Source organism: Sphaeramia orbicularis, chromosome 18 (genome assembly GCF_902148855.1).
Source record: "Sphaeramia orbicularis chromosome 18, fSphaOr1.1, whole genome shotgun sequence".
NCBI classification, from domain to species: domain Eukaryota; kingdom Metazoa; phylum Chordata; class Actinopteri; order Kurtiformes; family Apogonidae; genus Sphaeramia; species Sphaeramia orbicularis.
Genome location: NC_043974.1, coordinates 6,447,502 through 6,471,255, shown reverse-complemented (window position 1 = coordinate 6,471,255; position 23,754 = coordinate 6,447,502). Strand labels below are relative to the sequence as shown.

At 39.5% G+C, this 23,754-nt stretch overlaps 1 protein-coding gene across 6 annotated transcripts in view; it reads right to left on the bottom strand.

Moving 5' to 3' along the window:
- The window catches only part of tec (tec protein tyrosine kinase), a 128,829-nt gene that overhangs the window by 43,364 nt on the left and 61,711 nt on the right, over positions 1-23,754 (bottom strand). For 5 of the 6 annotated variants that reach the window (XM_030162037.1, XM_030162041.1, XM_030162039.1 and 2 more), the window contains one exon: positions 2,055-2,183. The exons of the other annotated variant lie outside the window; for it this stretch is intronic. In XM_030162037.1, the coding sequence (XP_030017897.1) occupies positions 2,055-2,183 (129 nt within the window). The remainder of the gene's footprint in view (positions 1-2,054; positions 2,184-23,754) is intronic. 6 annotated transcript variants of the gene reach the window in all.

Here is a 23,754-nt window from a genome sequence, read left to right as displayed (position 1 = left end):
CAAAATTCTTTAACCTCTCTGCTTTAACCTCTCTGCTGCTGCTTGTGATGCTGGTGACAAAAAGCTGAAGCTTATACAACTCTAATGCATATATTTTCATTGGCTTTCAAGTTTTACAATGAAAGGTAAACAAAAAAAAGTAAATAATAATATACATAAAGAACATAAACAAATGTATGTTTTTTATGTTGTATTTTTAACAACATAAAATACAATATTTATATTTACGTATATGATTTTAAGAATATATGCATGTGTATGTTATTTAAGAATATATATGTGTGTACGTATATATGTGTGTATGTTATTTAAGAATCTATCTATCTATCTATCTATCTATCTATCTATCTATCTATCTATCTATCTATCTATCTATCTATCTATCTATCTATCTATCTATCTATCTATCTATCTATCTATCTATCTATCTATCTATCTATCTATCTGTCTATTTGTCTATCTGTCTATCTATACATACATACATACATACGTACATACATATCCAGGGGTGAGGCCGTTTTGCTGGAGCACAACTAGACTTCACCACTGACACTGGCTCTAAAACATTCATGCATTGACTGTTAAAAGTTAGGGTGTGTGGCTCAAGCAAAGAAGAGAACCCATCGGCAATGTCCTGATTAATAACGTGCCTTTGGGTTCTTATTTCAGTGGGGGAGGATTTCCTTAAAAACTGACATTAAAAAGCACATAATGATCACTGACATGAAAGTCCTCCACATACACATTCACAACATCAAGGCCAAGTGAGAAAACAAGGTCCAACATATGACTCTTAATGTGAGTGGGTCCAGAGACATGTTGGATACAGTTAAGAGTCAGTGACAGATAAAAATTCTGCAGCTGTGTTACATGTGACATCATCAATGTGAATGTTAAAATCTCCAATGGGAATGTTAAAAGCCCCACTGATTACAACCCATTCCAGTTTAATAATACAGGATAAGAAGTCAGTAAAAACAATGTTGATTGAAATCCAACACTTCAGTTTGTTTCTTAGTATTTTTAAAATCCTCAGGATATATTCCCAGTACACAAAGTTTGGTACAAAATGGAATCTTAATGTTAAATACCTCAGACATACAATTGATGACCTCATTCCAGAAGCTTTGTATCTTTGGGCATTCCCAGAGACAGTGAAAAAGAGTTCCTTTATTATCTTGGCATTTAGTACATGTATCAGGAATATGACTTCACATATGATGGGAGTTTTGCAGGGGTTATATAAACCTTTGCTAACCATTTATATTGTAGTAACTTGAGTCGTGTATTCATGGTTTGTTTTTGGGCCTTTGAACAGGCCTCATTCTAATCTGATTTATCAATGTCTTCTTGTATGTCATTTCTCCATACATTCAATGTATCTATTGCAGAATCTTTAGAATTTAACATAAGCATAAAATATTTAGACAATAGGCCTTTCTCTACCTGTTTTCCCATTCGCTCAGTTAATGATAATTTGGGCATTACATAAGTTCCTTAGACCTAAATGACAAAAAGTTTTTGACCTGCAAATATTTCTTTAGAGTAATTCTTAATAAGAGGCAGTGTGATTTTCTGTTTTTATTTTTACACATGATGAATCAAGTGTGTCCAACTTTACGTGATAAGACGTTATTTTTTTATTGTTTTATTTTTTTAAACTATTGTTTCATCACTGATAGGTTGTATATTTTAGTCATGCAAGATTGAGCATCACCCTTTACTAGACCCGAAAATATATACTGTACATCATATGATGCACATGAGCAACTTTATATTAGTCTTACCTAAGGATTTCTAATTATTTTTTTATTTTTTTACCATACTATGGTCACTATATTCACATTTTAATATTCTATTTAATGATGACGATTTAATTTTTATTATTCAGTAAGTAAAAAGAAAGAATATTTGGGTATGCTACAAATAAATACACACTCATCACATTGGTGTTCTACCCCACCCAAAATCACATATGCACAGGCATCTAAAAACTGAATTTTGGATCTCAAACTCTAGTAATAGTCAATGAAATATTACAATTATTTTCTTACTGTCTCCATACAGATTATACTCCTCACAGCCCAGAGCTTGTTTGTCCACCTGGCGGCAGCAGAGCCACGCCCCCTCCTGCCAGAATTGAGGGTGGAACTTGGCCATGATGACCTGATTGTCTTTGATTTCTAGATGGAAAAGAGATGAGATGCAACATTCAGGAACCGTCGATACAACTGATAACATGTCTGATAACCTGATATTTCAGAACAACAGTGGTACCCTACAGCACTGATGCAGTGTCAGCGAAATGTAGAGTAAGTCTGGATATGAGAGACTAATCAAGACACAGTGCAGTTGGAGATACTGGAAATTTTTATAACAGCATTCATATCTCAACATAAGAGGCCGAGAAATATCACCAGTCCAACCCCAGTAGAAAGAAACTTTATTATCACAAATAATAATGAGTACTAAATTCACCGACTGGTGACAAATTAAAGTTAAAACAATAACTATCTGGGACTTCACACCATGTTCAAGGCATAATGGTGTGTTCCAAAGGGCTGGGAGGTGGGAAGTTTCCAACGTCCAAGTAGGTAAAATGCATTGGACCGCCCGTCAAAGCTGGCAGTCCTAGTTGCCAAGTGGGACCAAATGGAACTACCCTGACTTCAACATGAACTACAACGTGACGTTAACACAACAATGGTGGCGCACAGTGTGCAAATTCTCAATGAAAAAAAAAAAAAAATCACAATGTAAAATTAGCTCATCTGTCATTTAGCCTCTTCCATCTCCTTTGTGTATATGACAACACTGTACTGTTTACAGTCAAAATGCCTCTTTGGTAAGAAAGCAAATAGGAGCTTAGATCTGCGGACCTCCATATTTGTTGTTTATGTTCAACATGGATTGTCTGGAATGCTTTGAGGTGGGATGCAGTTAACTCCAGGTTGGATATATTCTACCTCCCAGCATTCTCAGCCTAAAAACGGAGCTCAGTTTATTTGAATATTTAATTTCCCAACAAACTTCAGAAAGCTTACTGATATAAAGCTCTTTTATGATGACAACATCATCCAGAAGCAGAGGCTCAATTAAACAGGAGACACTGAAGAAAAAGAATGGAAAATTCAAAACAAAACTAAGCTGCTGACGGCATGGCTAGTGCTAATACTCACTTCACTGAATCCAGAATACTAGCTGAGCTAGACAAGCTAAGGGCAGAAAACCAAGAGGGACATGATCAAACCAAAGTATCACTTACAAAACTGGAAACATCAATGGAGGAACTTATAGGTGGTGGGCCGGACCCCAATATCTTTTTTTTGATCAATACCGAGAAGCTGTGTGTGATTTCTTTAAATGATGATATAGTAAAAAATCATTCAAACTCCATAGACATTGTTTCCTTCGATGCCTTGCACGCTGACGTTAAATATAGTCTTTTTTAAAACTATTAGTTTTGAGCAGGAAAACCTGAAGGACAGCTACATGATAATGAGTAATTTGTGTTAAGTTTCATGGACAACCAGGAAGTAAACAACTCAGGTTTCCTCCCACTTCTGTCTCCTGTTAACACCATGTCTTTGCTATCATCTAAAACAGTGTGTTGCTGGGAAAATCTTATGTTGAGATGTACTTGGAACTGATCTGCCAGATGAGACAGACAGTATACAATTAGTCAAACAGATTAGCTTTGCATTTTAGTCATGTTTTCTGATGCGATGGTGTAACACAAACGTATGGTATGAATGCTTGAAAACGCAGTAGGTTATGTAGATAGTATGTTGTATCTTACGGTTGTATGTATGTGTATGTATGTGTGTGTATGTATGTCTGTATGTACGTGCATATGTATGTATGTTTGTATGTATGCAAGTTGTATGTTTTTTTACTTTACAGATTATTCAAATAAATTATATCTTGTTTGATGAATAGCTTGTGTGCCCCTCTCAATCAATGCATTGTAACCTACACAACACACTTAATGAAAACACCCATAGCAATCACTTTTCATCAACACAAAAGACAATTTAGTTTTTTTATTATTGCAAAAAATACAATTTCTCATAGTGACAACAGGACATGGTAAGGCACTACATACATCAGCATTTACAAAAAACTTAAGGCGTCAAAGTAATAATGCAATATTCATAATGATAAAATGTGAAAAAATCAGGCGTTAAAATAATAAATATATTTCAGAACACAATAGACAATTACACAAAAGGGCAACACCACATACCTCTGTCTGTCCATCAAAGGCAAAAGTTACACACAGTTAAGGGACCCCAGACATGGGAACAAGTCCCTGTCCCACCCACTACCATACAATCCAACAACAGCTGCTCCAGCTACACTGAATCTGTTGGAACACCACAGAAAATCAGGTAAATTCAGGGAAGCATAACCAACCCTGCTACACTGGCATTATTGAAAAGGAAGTGCTGCATGCATCTAGTTACAGACGAGAACAGCCCTGTCATCCCCTTTTCTGAGTCCAGCTGGGCAATGTTTGTGCAAAGGTTAGAATTCTGCACTCAGCCTTAGAAGGTTCCCATCCATCGAGGAGATCATTCTTAAAATAAAATAAAAAAAATATATGAACAATAAATAAAAGATTTACCTTAGCAAATGACACATTCTGTTGTAGCAAGAATAGGATACCAAATTATTTAAGAATGGAGTGTTGATTTATTGATTAATTAGGGACCGAGCCGAGAGGGCAGGCCAGAGAGCAAGGCCCCTATTGTTTTTCGTTCGTTTTTAGGGACCGAGCAGAGAGGGCAGGTCCACTCACACCGTGAGTGGACTTGCCAGAGAGCAAGGCCCCTATTGTTTTTCGTTCCTTTTTTATTATTTTCTGTCCGCCACTTTGAACTGGATTTTGACCCCCTAAACATGCTCGAAAACTCACTAAATTTGGCACGTATGTCAGGTCTGGCGAAAAATTTGATAAAATACAAAAATTAACCCTGTAGGTGCCAAAATGGGCTCTCTAGTGCCACCTATGTCAAAAAACACAGAAACCACCATAGCGGCCAACAGGAATGTTCAAGAGACATGAAACCAAAGCCAAAATGTTCCTTACATCACGCACTACAAATGTTCCAGTGGGCGCCGAGAGCTAACTCCAACAGGAAGTCGGGAAATTGCCTTTCAAAGTAAAACCCTCAACTTAAAACTAGTATGAGCCAGTTTGTCATATTGGCTTCTAAATACCATCAAAAGATAGAGTGAACCCTTCTCAAAAAACTGTTTTCGCAAATTTCTAATTAATGTCTTAGTTATTTTTTTATAAGCTTTGAAAAATGCGATGTCTGGGGCTAATTTTTCAATTTCGACTTTTCCCCACATTATATATTCACAAATTCAGAAAATTCACCCCAACTCTCCCATGCAAAAATTTTTGAGATAGGATGTACAGTTATGGATTTATAAAATATTGTTTGTTTTTATGCTTTTTTCATTTTAAACTGCCATTTGACCCCCTCAGCATGCTCAGAAACTCACCAAACTTGGCTCATATGTCATGTCTGGTGAATGCTTTCATACAATATCCAAATTATCCCCATAGGTGCCAAAATGTCCTCTGTAGCGCCACCTACGTAGTAAAAAACACACAAATGCTGCCCTAGCAGCCAGTAGGAATGTCGTACAGACATGGAACCAATGCCAAAATGTTGGTCTCATCGAGCCCGAAAAATCATACACTCACACTCATGAGCTAAATCCAACAGGAAGTTGGCAATCTGCCTCTGACTGTACTCTACTCTCAAAGAATTTATTGGAAGGGGCTCTTTTCCACCATCACTGCTTATTCAGTTTAATCTCTTATTACAAATATGATATATTAATCCACAAAGGACACTTTCTGTTCTCCTCTAGTCCAAGAATTTTTGAGATGCGATGTATGGTTATAAAATAAACGCTGTTTGTTTCAAAGAATAGCTGTCTCCCTCTTTGAGAGTTTACAAGGTGACGACCCTCCAAATTCTTCGCATTCCGATGCCTGAAAGCTGATTGGCTGAATCTTTTCCTGTGGAATGCATACAGTGAAACCACCAGGTGGTGCTGTAAGACCATGAACAGCCAGTCAGATTCCTAGTTTGACCAAAAACATGACAAGAAACTTCACTGTAAAACTCTACAGACAAGAACATTTGAAGAAAACAGAAAAAATATGACAATTACATAAGAAATATATGTATGTATGTAAAAAATTATATATGAATAAAAGTTGAATAAAAATGAAGACATGATAAAAATGTGAATGGTACACACACACACACAAACAGACACACACACACACACACACACACACACATACACAAACACACACACACACACACACACACGCACACACAAACAGACACACACACACACACACACACAAAGTTTTAGCCAGAAGGCAAAGCCCTTATTGTTTTTCGTTCGTTTTTTATTATTATTATCTTCCCGACGCTACTTTGAACTGGATTTTGACCCCCTAAATATGCTCGAAAACTCACCAAATTTGGCACGTATGTCAGGTCTGGCGAAAAATTTGATAAAATGCAAAAATTAACCCCGTAGGTGCCAAAATTGGCTCTCTCGTGCCACCTATGTCAAAAAAAGGAAGCTGCCATAGCAGCCAGCAGGAATGTCCGAGAGACATGAAACCAATGCCAAAATGTTTCTTACATCGAGCGCTACAAAAAATATAGGAGGACACTATGAGCTCTCTCCAAGACAAAGTCAGAAAATAGCCTTTCAAAGTAAAACCCTCAGTTATGTGTGTATATATATATATATATATATATATATATATATATATATATATGTACATATGTGTATATATGTACACAGGGTGGGGAAGTAAAATTTACAATGAACATTTAGTTTTTTTTTCTCAGCAGGCACTACGTCAGTTGTTTTGAAACCAAACATATATTGATGTCATAATCATACCTAACACTATTATCCATACCTTTTCAGAAACTTTTGCCCATATGAGTAATCAGGAAAGCAAACGTCAAAGAGTGTGTGATTTGCTGAATGCACTCGTCACACCAAAGGAGATTTCAAAAATAGTTGGAGTGTCCATAAAGACTGTTTATAATGTAAAGAAGAAATTGACTATGAGCAAAACTATTATGAGAAAGTCTGGAAGGTACTATTAAAGAAGAATGGGAGAAGTTGTCACCCGAATATTTGAGGAACACTTGCACAAGGTTCAGGAAGCGTGTGAAGGCAGTTATTGAGAAAGAAGGAGGACACATAGAATAAAAACATTTTCTATTATGTCCATTTTCTTGTGGCAAATAAATTCTCATGACTTTCAATAAACTAATTGGTCATACACTGTCTTTCAATCCCTGCCTCAAAATATTGTAAATTTTGCTTCCCCACCCTATATATATATATATATATATATATATATATATATATATATATATATATATGTGTGTGTGTGTGTGTATATATATATATATATATATATATATATATATATATATATATATATATGTGTGTGTGTGTGTGTGTATATATATATATATATATATATATATATATATATATATGTGTGTGTGTGTGTGTATATATATATATATATATATATATATATATATATATATATATACACTAGAATAAAAATGAGGACATGATAAAAATTTGAATGGTACACACACACACACACTAAAGTTTTACAGTCAAAGCCTTATTAAAAATGGTGAAGTATAAGTTTTATGCTCACCTGTTTGTACAATTTCAAGTCACTCAAACGGATTGTGTCTGTCACACACACTTGCATACACACACAGTAGGCTTTTCAAAATAAAAGCCTCATTAAAAGGTGATGGTGGTTTCAGCAGAGGGGCGCAGGTGTTCTATAGGGATGAAAGGAGGATGGATGCAAAAGGAAGGGGGCTGGTGTCGGGATGGAGAGGTGTGAGTGGAGCTGAGGTGTCGACGGCCACGGGAGGTGGAACTCACGGGAGGTAGAGCATACGGGAGATAGAACATAGGGGAGGGAGAACTCATGGGAGGCGAAACGTATGGGAGGCGGAACGCACGGGAGGCAGAACATATGGAAGGCGGAACTAACAGGAGGCGGAACATATGGAAAGCGGAACTAACGGGAGGTGGAACATATGGGAGGTGGAAGGCACAGGAGGCAGAACACATGGGAGGTGGAACACACAGGAGGCAGAACTAATGGGAGGCGAAATGTATGGGAGGCGGAACACATGGGAGACAGAACACACGGGAAGCGGATCGCCCAGTGCGAGGTCCCGCCCAATGCTGCTTGCAGCTTTAATTTATAATTAGGGACCGAGCCGAAAGGTAAGGCCCTCTCACAGAGTGAGAGGCCTTGCCTGCAAGCAAGGCCCTATTGTTATTCGTTCGTTATGATATTATTAGGCCCGAGCCGAGTAAAGCCGGCGCAGGGCCTATTGAGTCTGCAGTGGGCACATGGGGACGAAATTGCCAGTGACGCGGTCGCCTTTCTCCACTGTCGCCACTCTGACACATATTCACATTCACGGCACTGAGACCTTTCCGAAGATGTACATGACACGTGCACAAATCGCATATTTACACCTGCTCAGAATGAATGGGAGTCAATGGGACACGCGCACTCGGGGTCATTCACGTGTGTGTAAGTGCACGACACGTGACATCTGACCCCACAGAAATGTGGGGGAGCTCGAGAGCTTTCAAATAAGGCCAAATACATGGTTGCCATAGAAACGGCTATATTGTTCTTGCTCAGATTATTATTATTATTTTTATTTATTAGGCCCGAGCCGAGTAAAGCCGGCGCAGGGCCTATTGAGTCTGCAGTGGGCGCACGGGGATGAAATCGCCACTGACGTGGTCGCATTTCGCCACTGTCGCCACTCTCACACATATTCACATTCACGGCACTGAGACCTTTCCGAAGATGTATTTGACATGTGCACAAATCGCATATTTACACCTGCTCAGAATGAATGGGAGTCAATGGGACGCGCCCAGTCGGGGTCAGTCACGTGGGTGTAAGTGCACGACACGTGACCTCTGACCCCACAGACATGTGGGGGACCTCGAGAGCTTTCAAATAAGGCCAAATACGTGGTTGCCACGGAAACAGCTATATTGTTCTTGCTCAGATTATTACTAGGCCCGAGCCGAGTAAAGCCGGCGCAGGGCCTATTGAGTCTGCAGTGGGCGCATGGGGACGAAATCGCCAGTGACGCGGTCGCCTTTCGCCACTGTCGCCACTCTCACACATATTCACATTCACGGCACTGAGACCTTTCCGACAATGTACATGACATGTGCACAAATCGCATATTTACACCTGCTCAGAATGAATGGGAGTCAATGGGCCACACCCACTCGGGGTCAGTCACATGGGTGTAAGTGCACGACACGTGACATCTGACCCCACAGACATGTGGGGGACCTCGAGAGCTTTCAAATAGGGCCAAATATGTAGTTGCCACGGAAACGGCTATATTGTTCTTGCTCAGATTATTATTATTTTTATTTTATTTTTTAAAAATTTTTTTGTCTTATTAGGCCCGAGCCGAGTAAAGCCGGCGCAGGGCCTATTGAGTCTGCAGTGGGCGCATGGGGCCGAAATCGCCAGTGATGCGGTCGCCTTTCGCCACTGTCGCCACTCTCACACATATTCACATTCACGGCCCTGAGACCTTTCCGAAGATGTACATGACATGTGCAGAAATCGCATATTTACACCTGCTCTGAATGAATGGGAGTCAATGGGACACGCCCAGTCGCGTTCAGTCATGTGTGTATAAGTGCACGACACGTGACATCTGACCCCACAGACATGTGGGGGAGCTCGAGAGCTTTCAAATAAGGCCAAATACATGGTTGCCATAGAAACGGCTATATTGTTCTTGCTCAGATTATTATTATTTTTATTTAATTAGGCCCGAGCCGAGTAAAGCCGGCGCAGGGCCTATTGAGTCTGCAGTGGGCGCATGGGGACGAAATCGCCAGTGACGCGGTCGCCTTTCGCCACTGTCGCCACTCTCACACATATTCACATTCACGGCACTGAGACCTTTCCGACGATGTACATGACATGTGCACAAATCGCATATTTACACCTGCTCTGAATGAATGGGAGTCAATGGGACACGCCCATTCGGGGTCAGTCACATAGGTGTAAGTGCACGACACGTGACATCTGACCCCACAGACATGTGGGGGACCTCGAGAGCTTTCAAATACAGTCAAATACGTGGTTGCCACGGAAATGCCTATATTGTTCTTGCTCAGATTATTATTATTTTTATTTTTATTAGGCCCGAGCCGAGTAAAGCCGGCGCAGGGCCTATTGAATCTGCAGTGGGCGCATGGGGACGAAATCGCCAGTGACGCGGTCGCCTTTTGCCACTGTCACCACTCTCACACATATTCACATTCACGGCACTGAGACCTTTCCGACGATGTACATGACATGTGCACAAGTCACATATTTACACCTGCTCAGAATGAATGGGAGTCAATGGGACACGCCCACTCGGGGTCAGTCACGTGGGTGTAAGTGCACGACACGTGACATCTAACCCCACAGACATGTGGGGGACCTCGAGAGCTTTAACATAAGGCCAAATATGCGGTTGCCATAGAAACAGCTATATTGTTCTTGCTCAGATTCTTATTATTTTTATTTATTTATTTATTTTTAGGCCCGAGCCCAGACATACATGTCGGCGAGGGCCTATTAAAACCGCATGGTTCTGTTATTAGGCCCGAGCCCAGACATACATGTCGGCGAGGGCCTATTAAAACCGCATGGTTCCGTTATTATTATTATTATTCTATGCTGCTTTGATCCCAAATTTCACCCATTCAGCGTTCACAAAAAGTCCATTTTATTTGACCAAAAATTCAAGCCCGGCGAAAATTTTTTTTATTTGAAGTCGCCAAGAAAAAATTTCGGAAAATGACTCGGTAGCGCCCCCTCAAAAATCAAAATACATTACGCGGATGGGAGCCCTCCCCAAATTTTTTTCATCGTACAAACTTGAAACTTGGTACAGACATAGCCCATGTTAGGACAAGTAAAAAATTACATTATGGCCCCACCCTAAACCCAACAGGAAGTCGGCCATATTGGGTGGAAGTGTGGACCTCTAAAATCCCACCCCTCATCCTTTCATCATCTCCTCCTAGGGTTTACATCCAATTTGGACCAAACTGGGTGAAAATCACCTACACACATGTGTGATCAAAAGTTACCATTTACATTTTTGATCAAATGTTGGGCGTGGCTTTGATGACCTTACAATGAAGCGGCCATTTTTAGAGGTATAAAAATCTGTATATCTCACACACAGAGTATCAGATTGAGTTGGACCCAAAGTAACATTTGTGCGGAATGACAACCTGAACACGATATGTTACTCTTATGGTTGGATCGTAAAATGGCTCTTTCACGCCCCCTACAGTTTTTGAATGGGAGTGAAAAAAATTTTTGGACATAGGCAAAAAAAAATTGACACACACATCTGTCATATCAAACTGAACCAAAAAGCCAATGAGGACACACCCCTATTTAAAATTGTGTTGCCATGACGACACCAAAATTGTTCCATTCAAATGAATGGGGTTTTGTCCCAGGGATGTAATTGCTGAAAAACTCTTTGTGTTCCACTAATGGTACACAGACTGAAAATTACACTGTGGAAAAGTGGAATTTTTCAGCAAGAAGAATTTTAGAAATATTGAAAAATGACTTGGCCACGCCCCCTCAAAATATGAAAATACATTGCGTGAATGGGAACCCACCCAAAAAAAATTTCAACATAGAAGTATGAAACTCGGTACAGACATAGTCCATGGTAGGACAAGTAAAAAATTACATTATGGCCCAACCCTAAACCCAACAGGAAGTCGGCCATATTGGGTGGAAGTGTGGACCTGTAAAATCCCACCCCTCATCCTTTCATCATCTCCTCCTAGGGTTTACATCCAATTTGGACCAAACTGGGTGAAAATCACCTACACACATGTGTGATCAAAAGTTAACATTTACATTTTTGATCAAATGTTGGGCGTGGCTGTGATGACCTCACAAATAAGCGGCCATTTTTAGAAGTATAAAAGTGTGTATATCTCACACACAGAGGGTCAGATTGAGTTGGACCCAAAGTAACATTTGTGCGGAATGACAACCTGAACATGATGATATGTAATTCTTATAGTTGGATTGTAAAATGGCTCTCTGACGCCCCCTACAGTTTTTGAATGGGAGTTAAAAAAAATTTTTGACATAGGCAAAAGATATTTGGCACACACATTCCTCATGCCAAACTGAACCAAAAAGCCAATGAGGACACACCCCTATTTACAATTGTGTTGTCATGATCACATCAAAACGGTGCCATAGAAATGAATGGGTTTCTCTTAGAATCCCACCCCTCATACTTTCATCCTCTCCTCCTAGGGTTTACATCCAATTTGGACCAAAGTGGGTGAAAATCACCTACACACGTGTGATCAAAAGTTCTTACCTACATTTTTGATCAAATGTTGGGCGTGGCTGTGATGAGCTCGCGATTGAGCGGGCGTTGTCAGAAGTATAAAACGTTGTTTATGTCGCCGAATGTCTGATTGAGCCCACGATACAGTGTCCTCTCACTGTCGGTGTACTCGGCGGTTACGTGGGGAGGCAGTTGCGTGGGAGGGTGAGGGCCTTAACACCGCTTGCGGTTTTAATTAGGGACCGAGCCGAAAGGTAAGGCCCTCTCACACAGTGAGAGGCCTTGCCTGCAAGCAAGGCCCTATTGTTTTTCGTTCGTTTTTATATTATTATTATTAGGGACCGAGCCGAAAGGTAAGGCCCTCTCACACAGTGAGAGGCCTTGCCTGCAAGCAAGGCCCTATTGTTATTCTTTCGTTTAGATATTATTATTAGGGACCGAGCCGAAAGGTAAGGCCCTCTCACACAGTGAGAGGCCTTGCCTGCAAGCAAGGCCCTATTGTTTTTCGTTCGTTTTTAGGGACCGAGCCGAAAGGTAAGGCCCTCTCACGCAGTGAGAGGCCTTGCCTGCAAGCAAGGCCCTATTGTTTTTCGTTCGTTTTTATATTATTATTAGGGACCGAGCCGAAAGGTAAGGCCCTCTCACACAGTGAGAGGCCTTGCCTGCAAGCAAGGCCCTATTGTTATTCGTTCGTTTTTAGGGACCGAGCCGAAAGGTAAGGCCCTCTCACACAGTGAGAGGCCTTGCCTGCAAGCAAGGCCCTATTGTTATTCGTTCGTTTTTAGGGACCGAGCCGAAAGGTAAGGCCCTCTCACACAGTGAGAGGCCTTGCCTGCAAGCAAGGCCCTATTGTTTTTCGTTCGTTTTTAGGGACCGAGCCGAAAGGTAAGGCCCTCTCACACAGTGAGAGGCCTTGCCTGCAAGCAAGGCCCTATTGTTTTTCGTTCGTTTTTATATTATTATTATTATTATTATTATTATTATTTTTCCGTGACGCTTTAAACTGGAATTTGCCCCCCTAAACATGCTCAAAAACTCACCAAATTTGGCACACATGTCAGGCCTGGCGAAAAATTTGATAAAATGTAAAAATTAACCCCATAGGTGCCAAAATGGCCTCTCTAGCGCCACCTATGTGAAAAAAATGGGAAAAGCCCTAGTGGCCACTAGGAATGTGGTACAGACATGAAACCAGTGCCAAAATTCTTGTTGGATGAAGCACTACAAATCATCCACTGACACTTATGACCTAACTCCAACAGGAAGTTCGCAATATGCCTTTCAAAATAAAATTTCTAAAACTAACTCCGATGACACCGTTTGTCATATTGACTTCTAAATAGCATCAAAAGATAGAGTCAAACCTCCTCAAAAAAGTGATCTCTCACTTTTTCCGGAACTGTCTTAGTTTTTTTTTTACAAGCCCGCAAAGTTGTGATGTTTGGAACTCATTTTTCACTTTGCAGTTTTTCCTGACATGTGACATATCTACACGTTCATGGGACTCAGCACAATGCTCACATGCAAAAATTTTTGAGATAGGATGTACGGTTGTTGATTTATAACAATTCTTTTATTTTCATACTTTTTCCACTTTAGACTGCCATTTGACCCCCTTAACATGCTCCAGAACTCACCAAATTTGCCATGTATGTCATGGCTGGTGAACACTTTCATACAATATCAAAAATTAACCCCTTGGGTGCCAAAATGGACTCTGTAGCGCCACCTATGTACTAAAAAACACACAAAATCTGCCCTAGCAGCCAGTAGGAATGTCACAGAAACATGAAACAAATGCCAAAATGTTGGTCTGATTGAGCCCGACAAATCATACACTGACACTCATGAGCTAACTCCAACAGGAAGTTGGCAATCTGCCTTTGAAAGTTACTCTACGTTTCTGCAATTACTGCTTATTCATTTCAGAGTTTTGACATAAAAGTTAGACCTCATTGAATTCCCACGAGTCTGCAGAATCCAAAAGTGAAAGAATTTTTCAGATACGACCTACGGTTATGGAATTATAGCGATTTTTTGAAGACTATGTTTAGTTTCACTTTTCCAAATGGCAAAATCCCTATAAAAGTCTTGCTGGTGCACATTTTTACATGTCTCTCTGTAGTGCAGTGGTTCATGTAGCTACCTATGGAGCCGAAGGACCCAGGTTCAAATCCCAGGTAATCCAAAAATTTTTTTTTTTTTAATTTTATTTTAAAACAGGTTTTACTGCATTGTATTATGGATATTGGAAATTTTGCACACATTCAAAAGTACACGGAGTACATTTTTTCAAAATAAAACCAAAATTAAGAATAATACAAAATGTCTATTACATAACTTCTTTTCATTTTTATGACCAAACACTCAACTGTTTGTACAATGTTTCTTCATTCAAAAGTACTCTTTCTCACAGACACACATCCTCACACAATAGGGTTTTTCCAAAATAAAAGCCTTAAATGTGGTAAATCATCACTTTTATACTCACTTATTCATACAATTTCAATTCATTTTTCAAACTGATTCTTTTTCTCACATTAAAAACAAATGCACATACACACAGTAGGGTTTCCAAAATAAAAGTCTCATTTTAAAGGTGATGGTGGTTTCAGCAGAGGGTCACTGGTGTTCTGTACAGATGTAAGGAGGACAGACACTAAAGGATGGGAACTGGTATGGGGACGGAGAGGTGTGAGTGGAGCTGAGGCGTCGACAGTCACGGGTGGCGGATCGCGGGGGAGGCGGATCGCCCGGTGCGAGGTCCCGCCCAATGCTGCTTGCAGCTTTAATTATTATTATTATTATTTTTCCGTGATGCTTTAAACTGGAATTTGCCCCCCTAAACATGCTCAAAAACTCACCAAATTTGGCACACATGTCAGGCCTGGCGAAAAATTTGATAAAATGTAAAAATTAACCCCATAGGTGCCAAAATGGCCTCTCTAGCGCCACCTATGTGAAAAAAATGGGAAAAGCCCTAGTGGCCACTAGGAATGTCATACAGACATGAAACCAGTGCCAAAATTCTTGTTGGATGAAGCACTACAAATCATCCACTGACACTTATGACCTAACTCCAACAGGAAGTTCGCAATATGCCTTTCAAAATAAAATTTCTAAAACTAACTCCGATGACACCGTTTGTCATATTGACTTCTAAATAGCATCAAAAGATAGAGTGAAACCTCCTCAAAAAAGTGATCTCTCACTTTTTCCGGAACTGTCTTAGTTTTTTTTTTACAAGCCCGCAAAGTTGTGATGTTTGGAACTCATTTTTCACTTTGCAGTTTTTCCTGACATGTGACATATCTGCACGTTCATGGGACTCAGCACAATGCTCACATGCAAAAAGTTTTGAGATAGGATGTACGGTTGTTGATTTATAACAATTCTTTTATTTTCATACTTTTTCCACTTTAGACTGCCATTTGACCCCCTTAACATGCTCCAAAACTCACCAAATTTGCCATGTATGTCATGGCTGGTGAACACTTTCATACAATATCAAAAATTAACCCCTTGGGTGCCAAAATGGACTCTGTAGCGCCACCTATGTACTAAAAAACACACAAAATCTGCCCTAGCAGCCAGTAGGAATGTCACAGAAACATGAAACAAATGCCAAAATGTTGGTCTGATTGAGCCCGACAAATCATACACTGACACTCATGAGCTAACTCCAACAGGAAGTTGGCAATCTGCCTTTGAAAGTTACTCTACGTTTCTGCAATTACTGCTTATTCATTTCAGAGTTTTGACATAAAAGTTAGACCTCATTGAATTCCCACGAGTCTGCAGAATCCAAAAGTGAAAGAATTTTTCAGATACGACCTACGGTTATGGAATTATAGCGATTTTTTGAAGACTATGTTTAGTTTCACTTTTCCAAATGGCAAAATCCCTATAAAAGTCTTGCTGGTGCACATTTTTACATGTCTCTCTGTAGTGCAGTGGTTCATGTAGCTACCTATGGAGCCGAAGGACCCAGGTTCAAATCCCAGGTAATCCAAAAATTTATTTTTTTTTAAATTTTATTTTAAAACAGGTTTTACTGCATTGTATTATGGATATTGGAAATTTTGCACACATTCAAAAGTACACGGAGTACATTTTTTCAAAATAAAACCAAAATTAAGAATAATACAAAATGTCTATTACATAACTTCTTTTCATTTTTATGACCAAACACTCAACTGTTTGTACAATGTTTCTTCATTCAAAAGTACTCTTTCTCACAGACACACATCCTCACACAATAGGGTTTTTCCAAAATAAAAGCCTTAAATGTGGTAAATCATCACTTTTATACTCACTTATTCATACAATTTCAATTCATTTTTCAAACTGATTCTTTTTCTCACATTAAAAACAAATGCACATACACACAGTAGGGTTTCCAAAATAAAAGTCTCATTTTAAAGGTGATGGTGGTTTCAGCAGAGGGTCACTGGTGTTCTGTACAGATGTAAGGAGGACAGACACTAAAGGATGGGAACTGGTATGGGGACGGAGAGGTGTGAGTGGAGCTGAGGCGTCGACAGTCACGGGTGGCGGATCGCGGGGGAGGCGGATCGCCCGGTGCGAGGTCCCGCCCAATGCTGCTTGCAGCTTTAATTATATTATTATTATTATTATTATTTTTCCGTGACGCTTTAAACTGGAATTTGCCCCCCTAAACATACTAAAAAACTCACCAAATTTGGCACACATGTCAGGCCTGGCGAAAAATTTGATAAAATGCAAAAATTAACCCCATAGGTGCCAAAATGGCCTCTCTAGCGCCACCTATGTGAAAAAAATGGGAAAAGCCCTAGTGGCCACTAGGAATGTCGTACAGACATGAAACCAGTGCCAAAATTCTTGTTGGATGAAGCACTACAAATCATCCACTGACACTTATGACCTAACTCCAACAGGAAGTTCGCAATATGCCTTTCAAAATAAAATTTCTAAAACTAACTCCGATGACACCGTTTGTCATATTGACTTCTAAATAGCATCAAAAGATAGAGTGAAACCTCCTCAAAAAAGTGATCTCTCACTTTTTCCGGAACTGTCTTAGTTTTTTTTTTACAAGCCCGCAAAGTTGTGATGTTTGGAACTCATTTTTCACTTTGCAGTTATTCCTGACATGTGACATATCTACACGTTCATGGGACTCAGCACAATGCTCACATGCAAAAATTTTTGAGATAGGATGTACGGTTGTTGATTTATAACAATTCTTTTATTTTCATACTTTTTCCACTTTAGACTGCCATTTGACCCCCTTAACATGCTCCAAAACTCACCAAATTTGCCATGTATGTCATGGCTGGTGAACACTTTCATACAATATCAAAAATTAACCCCTTGGGTGCCAAAATGGACTCTGTAGCGCCACCTATGTACTAAAAAACACACAAAATCTGCCCTAGCAGCCAGTAGGAATGTCACAGAAACATGAAACAAATGCCAAAATGTTGGTCTGATTGAGCCCGACAAATCATACACTGACACTCATGAGCTAACTCCAACAGGAAGTTGGCAATCTGCCTTTGAAAGTTACTCTACGTTTCTGCAATTACTGCTTATTCATTTCAGAGTTTTGACATAAAAGTTAGACCTCATTGAATTCCCACGAGTCTGCAGAATCCAAAAGTGAAAGAATTTTTCAGATACGACCTACGGTTATGGAATTATAGCGATTTTTTGAAGACTATGTTTAGTTTCACTTTTCCAAATGGCAAAATCCCTATAAAAGTCTTGCTGGTGCACATTTTCACATGACTCTCTGTAGTGCAGTGGTTCATGTAGCTGCCTATGGAGCTGAAGGACCCAGGTTCAAGTCCCAGGTAATCCACTAAATTTTTTTTTTAATTTTATTTTAAAACAGGTTTTACTGCATTGTATTGTGGATATTGGAAATTTTGCACACATTCAAAAGTACACGGAGTACATTTTTTCAAAATAAAACCAAAATTAAGAATAATACAAAATGTCTATTACATAACTTCTTTTCATTTTTATGACCAAACACTCAACTGTTTGTACAATGTTTCTTCATTCAAAAGTACTCTTTCTCACAGACACACATCCTCACACAATAGGGTTTTTCCAAAATAAAAGCCTTAAATGTGGTAAATCATCACTTTTATACTCACTTATTCATACAATTTCAATTAATTTTTCAAACTGATTCTTTCTCTCACATTAAAAACAAATGCACATACACACAGTAGGGTTTCCAAAATAAAAGTCTCATTTTAAAGGTGATGGTGGTTTCAGCAGAGGGTCACTGGTGTTCTGTACAGATGTAAGGAGGACAGACACTAAAGGATGGGAACTGGTATGGGGACGGACAGGTGTGAGTGGAGCTGAGGCGTCGACAGTCACGGGTGGCGGATCGCGGGGAAGGCGGATCGCCCGGTGCGAGGTCCCGCCCAATGCTGCTTGCAGCTTTAATTATTATTATTTTTCCGTGACGCTTTAAACTGGAATTTGCCCCCCTAAACATGCTCAAAAACTCACCAAATTTGGCACACATGTCAGGCCTGGCGAAAAATTTGATAAAATGTAAAAATTAACCCCATAGGTGCCAAAATGGCCTCTCTAGCGCCACCTATGTGAAAAAAATGGGAAAAGCCCTAGTGGCCACTAGGAATGTCGTACAGACATGAAACCAGTGCCAAAATTCTTGTTGGATGAAGCACTACAAATCATCCACTGACACTTATGACCTAACTCCAACAGGAAGTTCGCAATATGCCTTTCAAAATAAAATTTCTAAAACTAACTCCGATGACACCGTTTGTCATATTGACTTCTAAATAGCATCAAAAGATAGAGTGAAACCTCCTCAAAAAAGTGATCTCTCACTTTTTCCGGAACTGTCTTAGTTTTTTTTTTACAAGCCCGCAAAGTTGTGATGTTTGGAACTCATTTTTCACTTTGCAGTTTTTCCTGACATGTGACATATCTACACGTTCATGGGACTCAGCACAATGCTCACATGCAAAAATTTTTGAGATAGGATGTACGGTTGTTGATTTATAACAATTCTTTTATTTTCATACTTTTTCCACTTTAGACTGCCATTTGACCCCCTTAACATGCTCCAAAACTCACCAAATTTGCCATGTATGTCATGGCTGGTGAACACTTTCATACAATATCAAAAATTAACCCCTTGGGTGCCAAAATGGACTCTGTAGCGCCACCTATGTACTAAAAAACACACAAAATCTGCCCTAGCAGCCAGTAGGAATGTCACAGAAACATGAAACAAATGCCAAAATGTTGGTCTGATTGAGCCCGACAAATCATACACTGACACTCATGAGCTAACTCCAACAGGAAGTTGGCAATCTGCCTTTGAAAGTTACTCTACGTTTCTGCAATTACTGCTTATTCATTTCAGAGTTTTGACATAAAAGTTAGACCTCATTGAAATCCCACAAGTCTGCAGAATCCAAAAGTGAAAGAATTTTTCAGATACGACCTACGGTTATGGAATTATAGCGATTTTTTGAAGACTATGTTTAGTTTCACTTTTCCAAATGGCAAAATCCCTATAAAAGTCTTGCTGGTGCACATTTTCACATGTCTCTCTGTAGTGCAGTGGTTCATGTAGCTGCCTATGGAGCCGAAGGACCCTGGTTCAAGTCCCAGATAATCCAAATAATTTTTTTTTATTTTATTTTATTTTAAAACAGGTTTTACTGCATTGTATTGTGGATATTGGAAATTTTGCACACATTCAAAAGTACACGGAGTACATTTTTTCAAAATAAAACCAAAATTAAGAATAATACAAAATGTCTATTACATAACTTCTTTTCATTTTTATGACCAAACACTCAACTGTTTGTACAATGTTTCTTCATTCAAAAGTACTCTTTCTCACAGACACACATCCTCACACAATAGGGTTTTTCCAAAATAAAAGCCTTAAATGTGGTAAATCATCACTTTTATACTCACTTATTCATACAATTTCAATTCATTTTTCAAACTGATTCTTTCTCTCACATTAAAAACAAATGCACATACACACAGTAGGGTTTCCAAAATAAAAGTCTCATTTTAAAGGATATGGTGGTTTCAGCAGAGGGTCACTGGTGTTCTGTACAGATGTAAGGAGGACAGACACTAAAGGATGGGAACTGGTATGGGGACGGAGAGGTGTGAGTGGAGCTGAGGCGTCGACAGTCAAGGGTGGCGGATCGCGGGGGAGGCGGATCGCCCGGTGCGAGGTCCCGCCCAATGCTGCTTGCAGCTTTAATTTATTATTATTATTATTATTAGGGACCGAGCCGAAAGGTAAGGCCCTCTCACACAGTGAGAGGCCTTGCCTGCAAGCAAGGCCCTATTGTTTTTCGTTCGTTTTTATATTATTAGGGACCGAGCCGAAAGGTAAGGCCCTCTCACGCAGTGAGAGGCCTTGCCTGCAAGCAAGGCCCTATTGTTTTTTCGTTCGTTTTTATATTATTATTATTATTATTATTATTATTTTTCCGTGACGCTTTAAACTGGAATTTGCCCCCCTAAACATGCTCAAAAACTCACCAAATTTGGCACACATGTCAGGCCTGGCGAAAAATTTGATAAAATGTAAAAATTAACCCCATAGGTGCCAAAATGGCCTCTCTAGCGCCACCTATGTGAAAAAAATGGGAAAAGCCCTAGTGGCCACTAGGAATGTCGTACAGACATGAAACCAGTGCCAAAATGCTTGTTGGATGAAGCACTACAAATCATCCACTGACACTTATGACCTAACTCCAACAGGAAGTTCGCAATATGCCTTTCAAAATAAAATTTCTAAAACTAACTCCGATGACACCGTTTGTCATATTGACTTCTAAATAGCATCAAAAGATAGAGTGAAACCTCCTCAAAAAAGTGATCTCTCACTTTTTCCGGAACTGTCTTAGTTTTTTTTTTACAAGCCCGCAAAGTTGTGATGTTTGGAACTCATTTTTCACTTTGCAGTTTTTCCTGACATGTGACATATCTACACGTTCATGGGACTCAGCACAATGCTCACATGCAAAAAATTTTGAGATAGGATGTACGGTTGTTGATTTATAACAATTCTTTTATTTTCATACTTTTTCCACTTTAGACTGCCATTTGACCCCCTTAACATGCTCCAGAACTCACCAAATTTGCCATGTATGTCATGGCTGGTGAACACTTTCATACAATATCAAAAATTAACCCCTTGGGTGCCAAAATGGACTCTGTAGCGCCACCTATGTACTAAAAAACACACAAAATCTGCCCTAGCAGCCAGTAGGAATGTCACAGAAACATGAAACAAATGCCAAAATGTTGGTCTGATTGAGCCCGACAAATCATACACTGACACTCATGAGCTAACTCCAACAGGAAGTTGGCAATCTGCCTTTGAAAGTTACTCTACGTTTCTGCAATTACTGCTTATTCATTTCAGAGTTTTGACATAAAAGTTAGACCTCATTGAATTCCCACAAGTCTGCAGAATCCAAAAGTGAAAGAATTTTTCAGATACGACCTACGGTTATGGAATTATAGCAATTTTTTGAAGACTATGTTTAGTTTCACTTTTCCAAATGGCAAAATCCCTATAAAAGTCTTGCTGGTGCACATTTTCACATGTCTCTCTGTAGTGCAGTGGTTCATGTAACTACCTATGGAGCCGAAGGACCCTGGTTCAAGTCCCAGGTAATTCAAAAATTCTTTTTTTATTTTATTTTATTTTAAAACAGGTTTTACTGCATTGTATTGTGGATATTGGAAATTTTGCACACATTCAAAAGTACACGGAGTACATTTTTTCAAAATAAAACCAAAATTAAGAATAATACAAAATGTCTATTACATAACTTCTTTTCATTTTTATGACCAAACACTCAACTGTTTGTACAATGTTTCTTCATTCAAAAGTACTCTTTCTCACAGACACACATCCTCACACAATAGGGTTTTTCCAAAATAAAAGCCTTAAATGTGGTAAATCATCACTTTTATACTCACTTATTCATACAATTTCAATTAATTTTTCAAACTGATTCTTTCTCTCACATTAAAAACAAATGCACATACACACAGTAGGGTTTCCAAAATAAAAGTCTCATTTTAAAGGTGATGGTGGTTTCAGCAGAGGGTCACTGGTGTTCTGTACAGATGTAAGGAGGACAGACACTAAAGGATGGGAACTGGTATGGGGACGGACAGGTGTGAGTGGAGCTGAGGCGTCGACAGTCACGGGTGGCGGATCGCGGGGGAGGCGGATCGCCCGGTGCGAGGTCCCGCCCAATGCTGCTTGCAGCTTTAATTATTATTATTATTATTTTTCCGTGATGCTTTAAACTGGAATTTGCCCCCCTAAACATGCTCAAAAACTCACCAAATTTGGCACACATGTCAGGCCTGGCGAAAAATTTGATAAAATGTAAAAATTAACCCCATAGGTGCCAAAATGGCCTCTCTAGCGCCACCTATGTGAAAAAAATGGGAAAAGCCCTAGTGGCCACTAGGAATGTCATACAGACATGAAACCAGTGCCAAAATTCTTGTTGGATGAAGCACTACAAATCATCCACTGACACTTATGACCTAACTCCAACAGGAAGTTCGCAATATGCCTTTCAAAATAAAATTTCTAAAACTAACTCCGATGACACCGTTTGTCATATTGACTTCTAAATAGCATCAAAAGATAGAGTGAAACCTCCTCAAAAAAGTGATCTCTCACTTTTTCCGGAACTGTCTTAGTTTTTTTTTTACAAGCCCGCAAAGTTGTGATGTTTGGAACTCATTTTTCACTTTGCAGTTTTTCCTGACATGTGACATATCTGCACGTTCATGGGACTCAGCACAATGCTCACATGCAAAAAGTTTTGAGATAGGATGTACGGTTGTTGATTTATAACAATTCTTTTATTTTCATACTTTTTCCACTTTAGACTGCCATTTGACCCCCTTAACATGCTCCAAAACTCACCAAATTTGCCATGTATGTCATGGCTGGTGAACACTTTCATACAATATCAAAAATTAACCCCTTGGGTGCCAAAATGGACTCTGTAGCGCCACCTATGTACTAAAAAACACACAAAATCTGCCCTAGCAGCCAGTAGGAATGTCACAGAAACATGAAACAAATGCCAAAATGTTGGTCTGATTGAGCCCGACAAATCATACACTGACACTCATGAGCTAACTCCAACAGGAAGTTGGCAATCTGCCTTTGAAAGTTACTCTACGTTTCTGCAATTACTGCTTATTCATTTCAGAG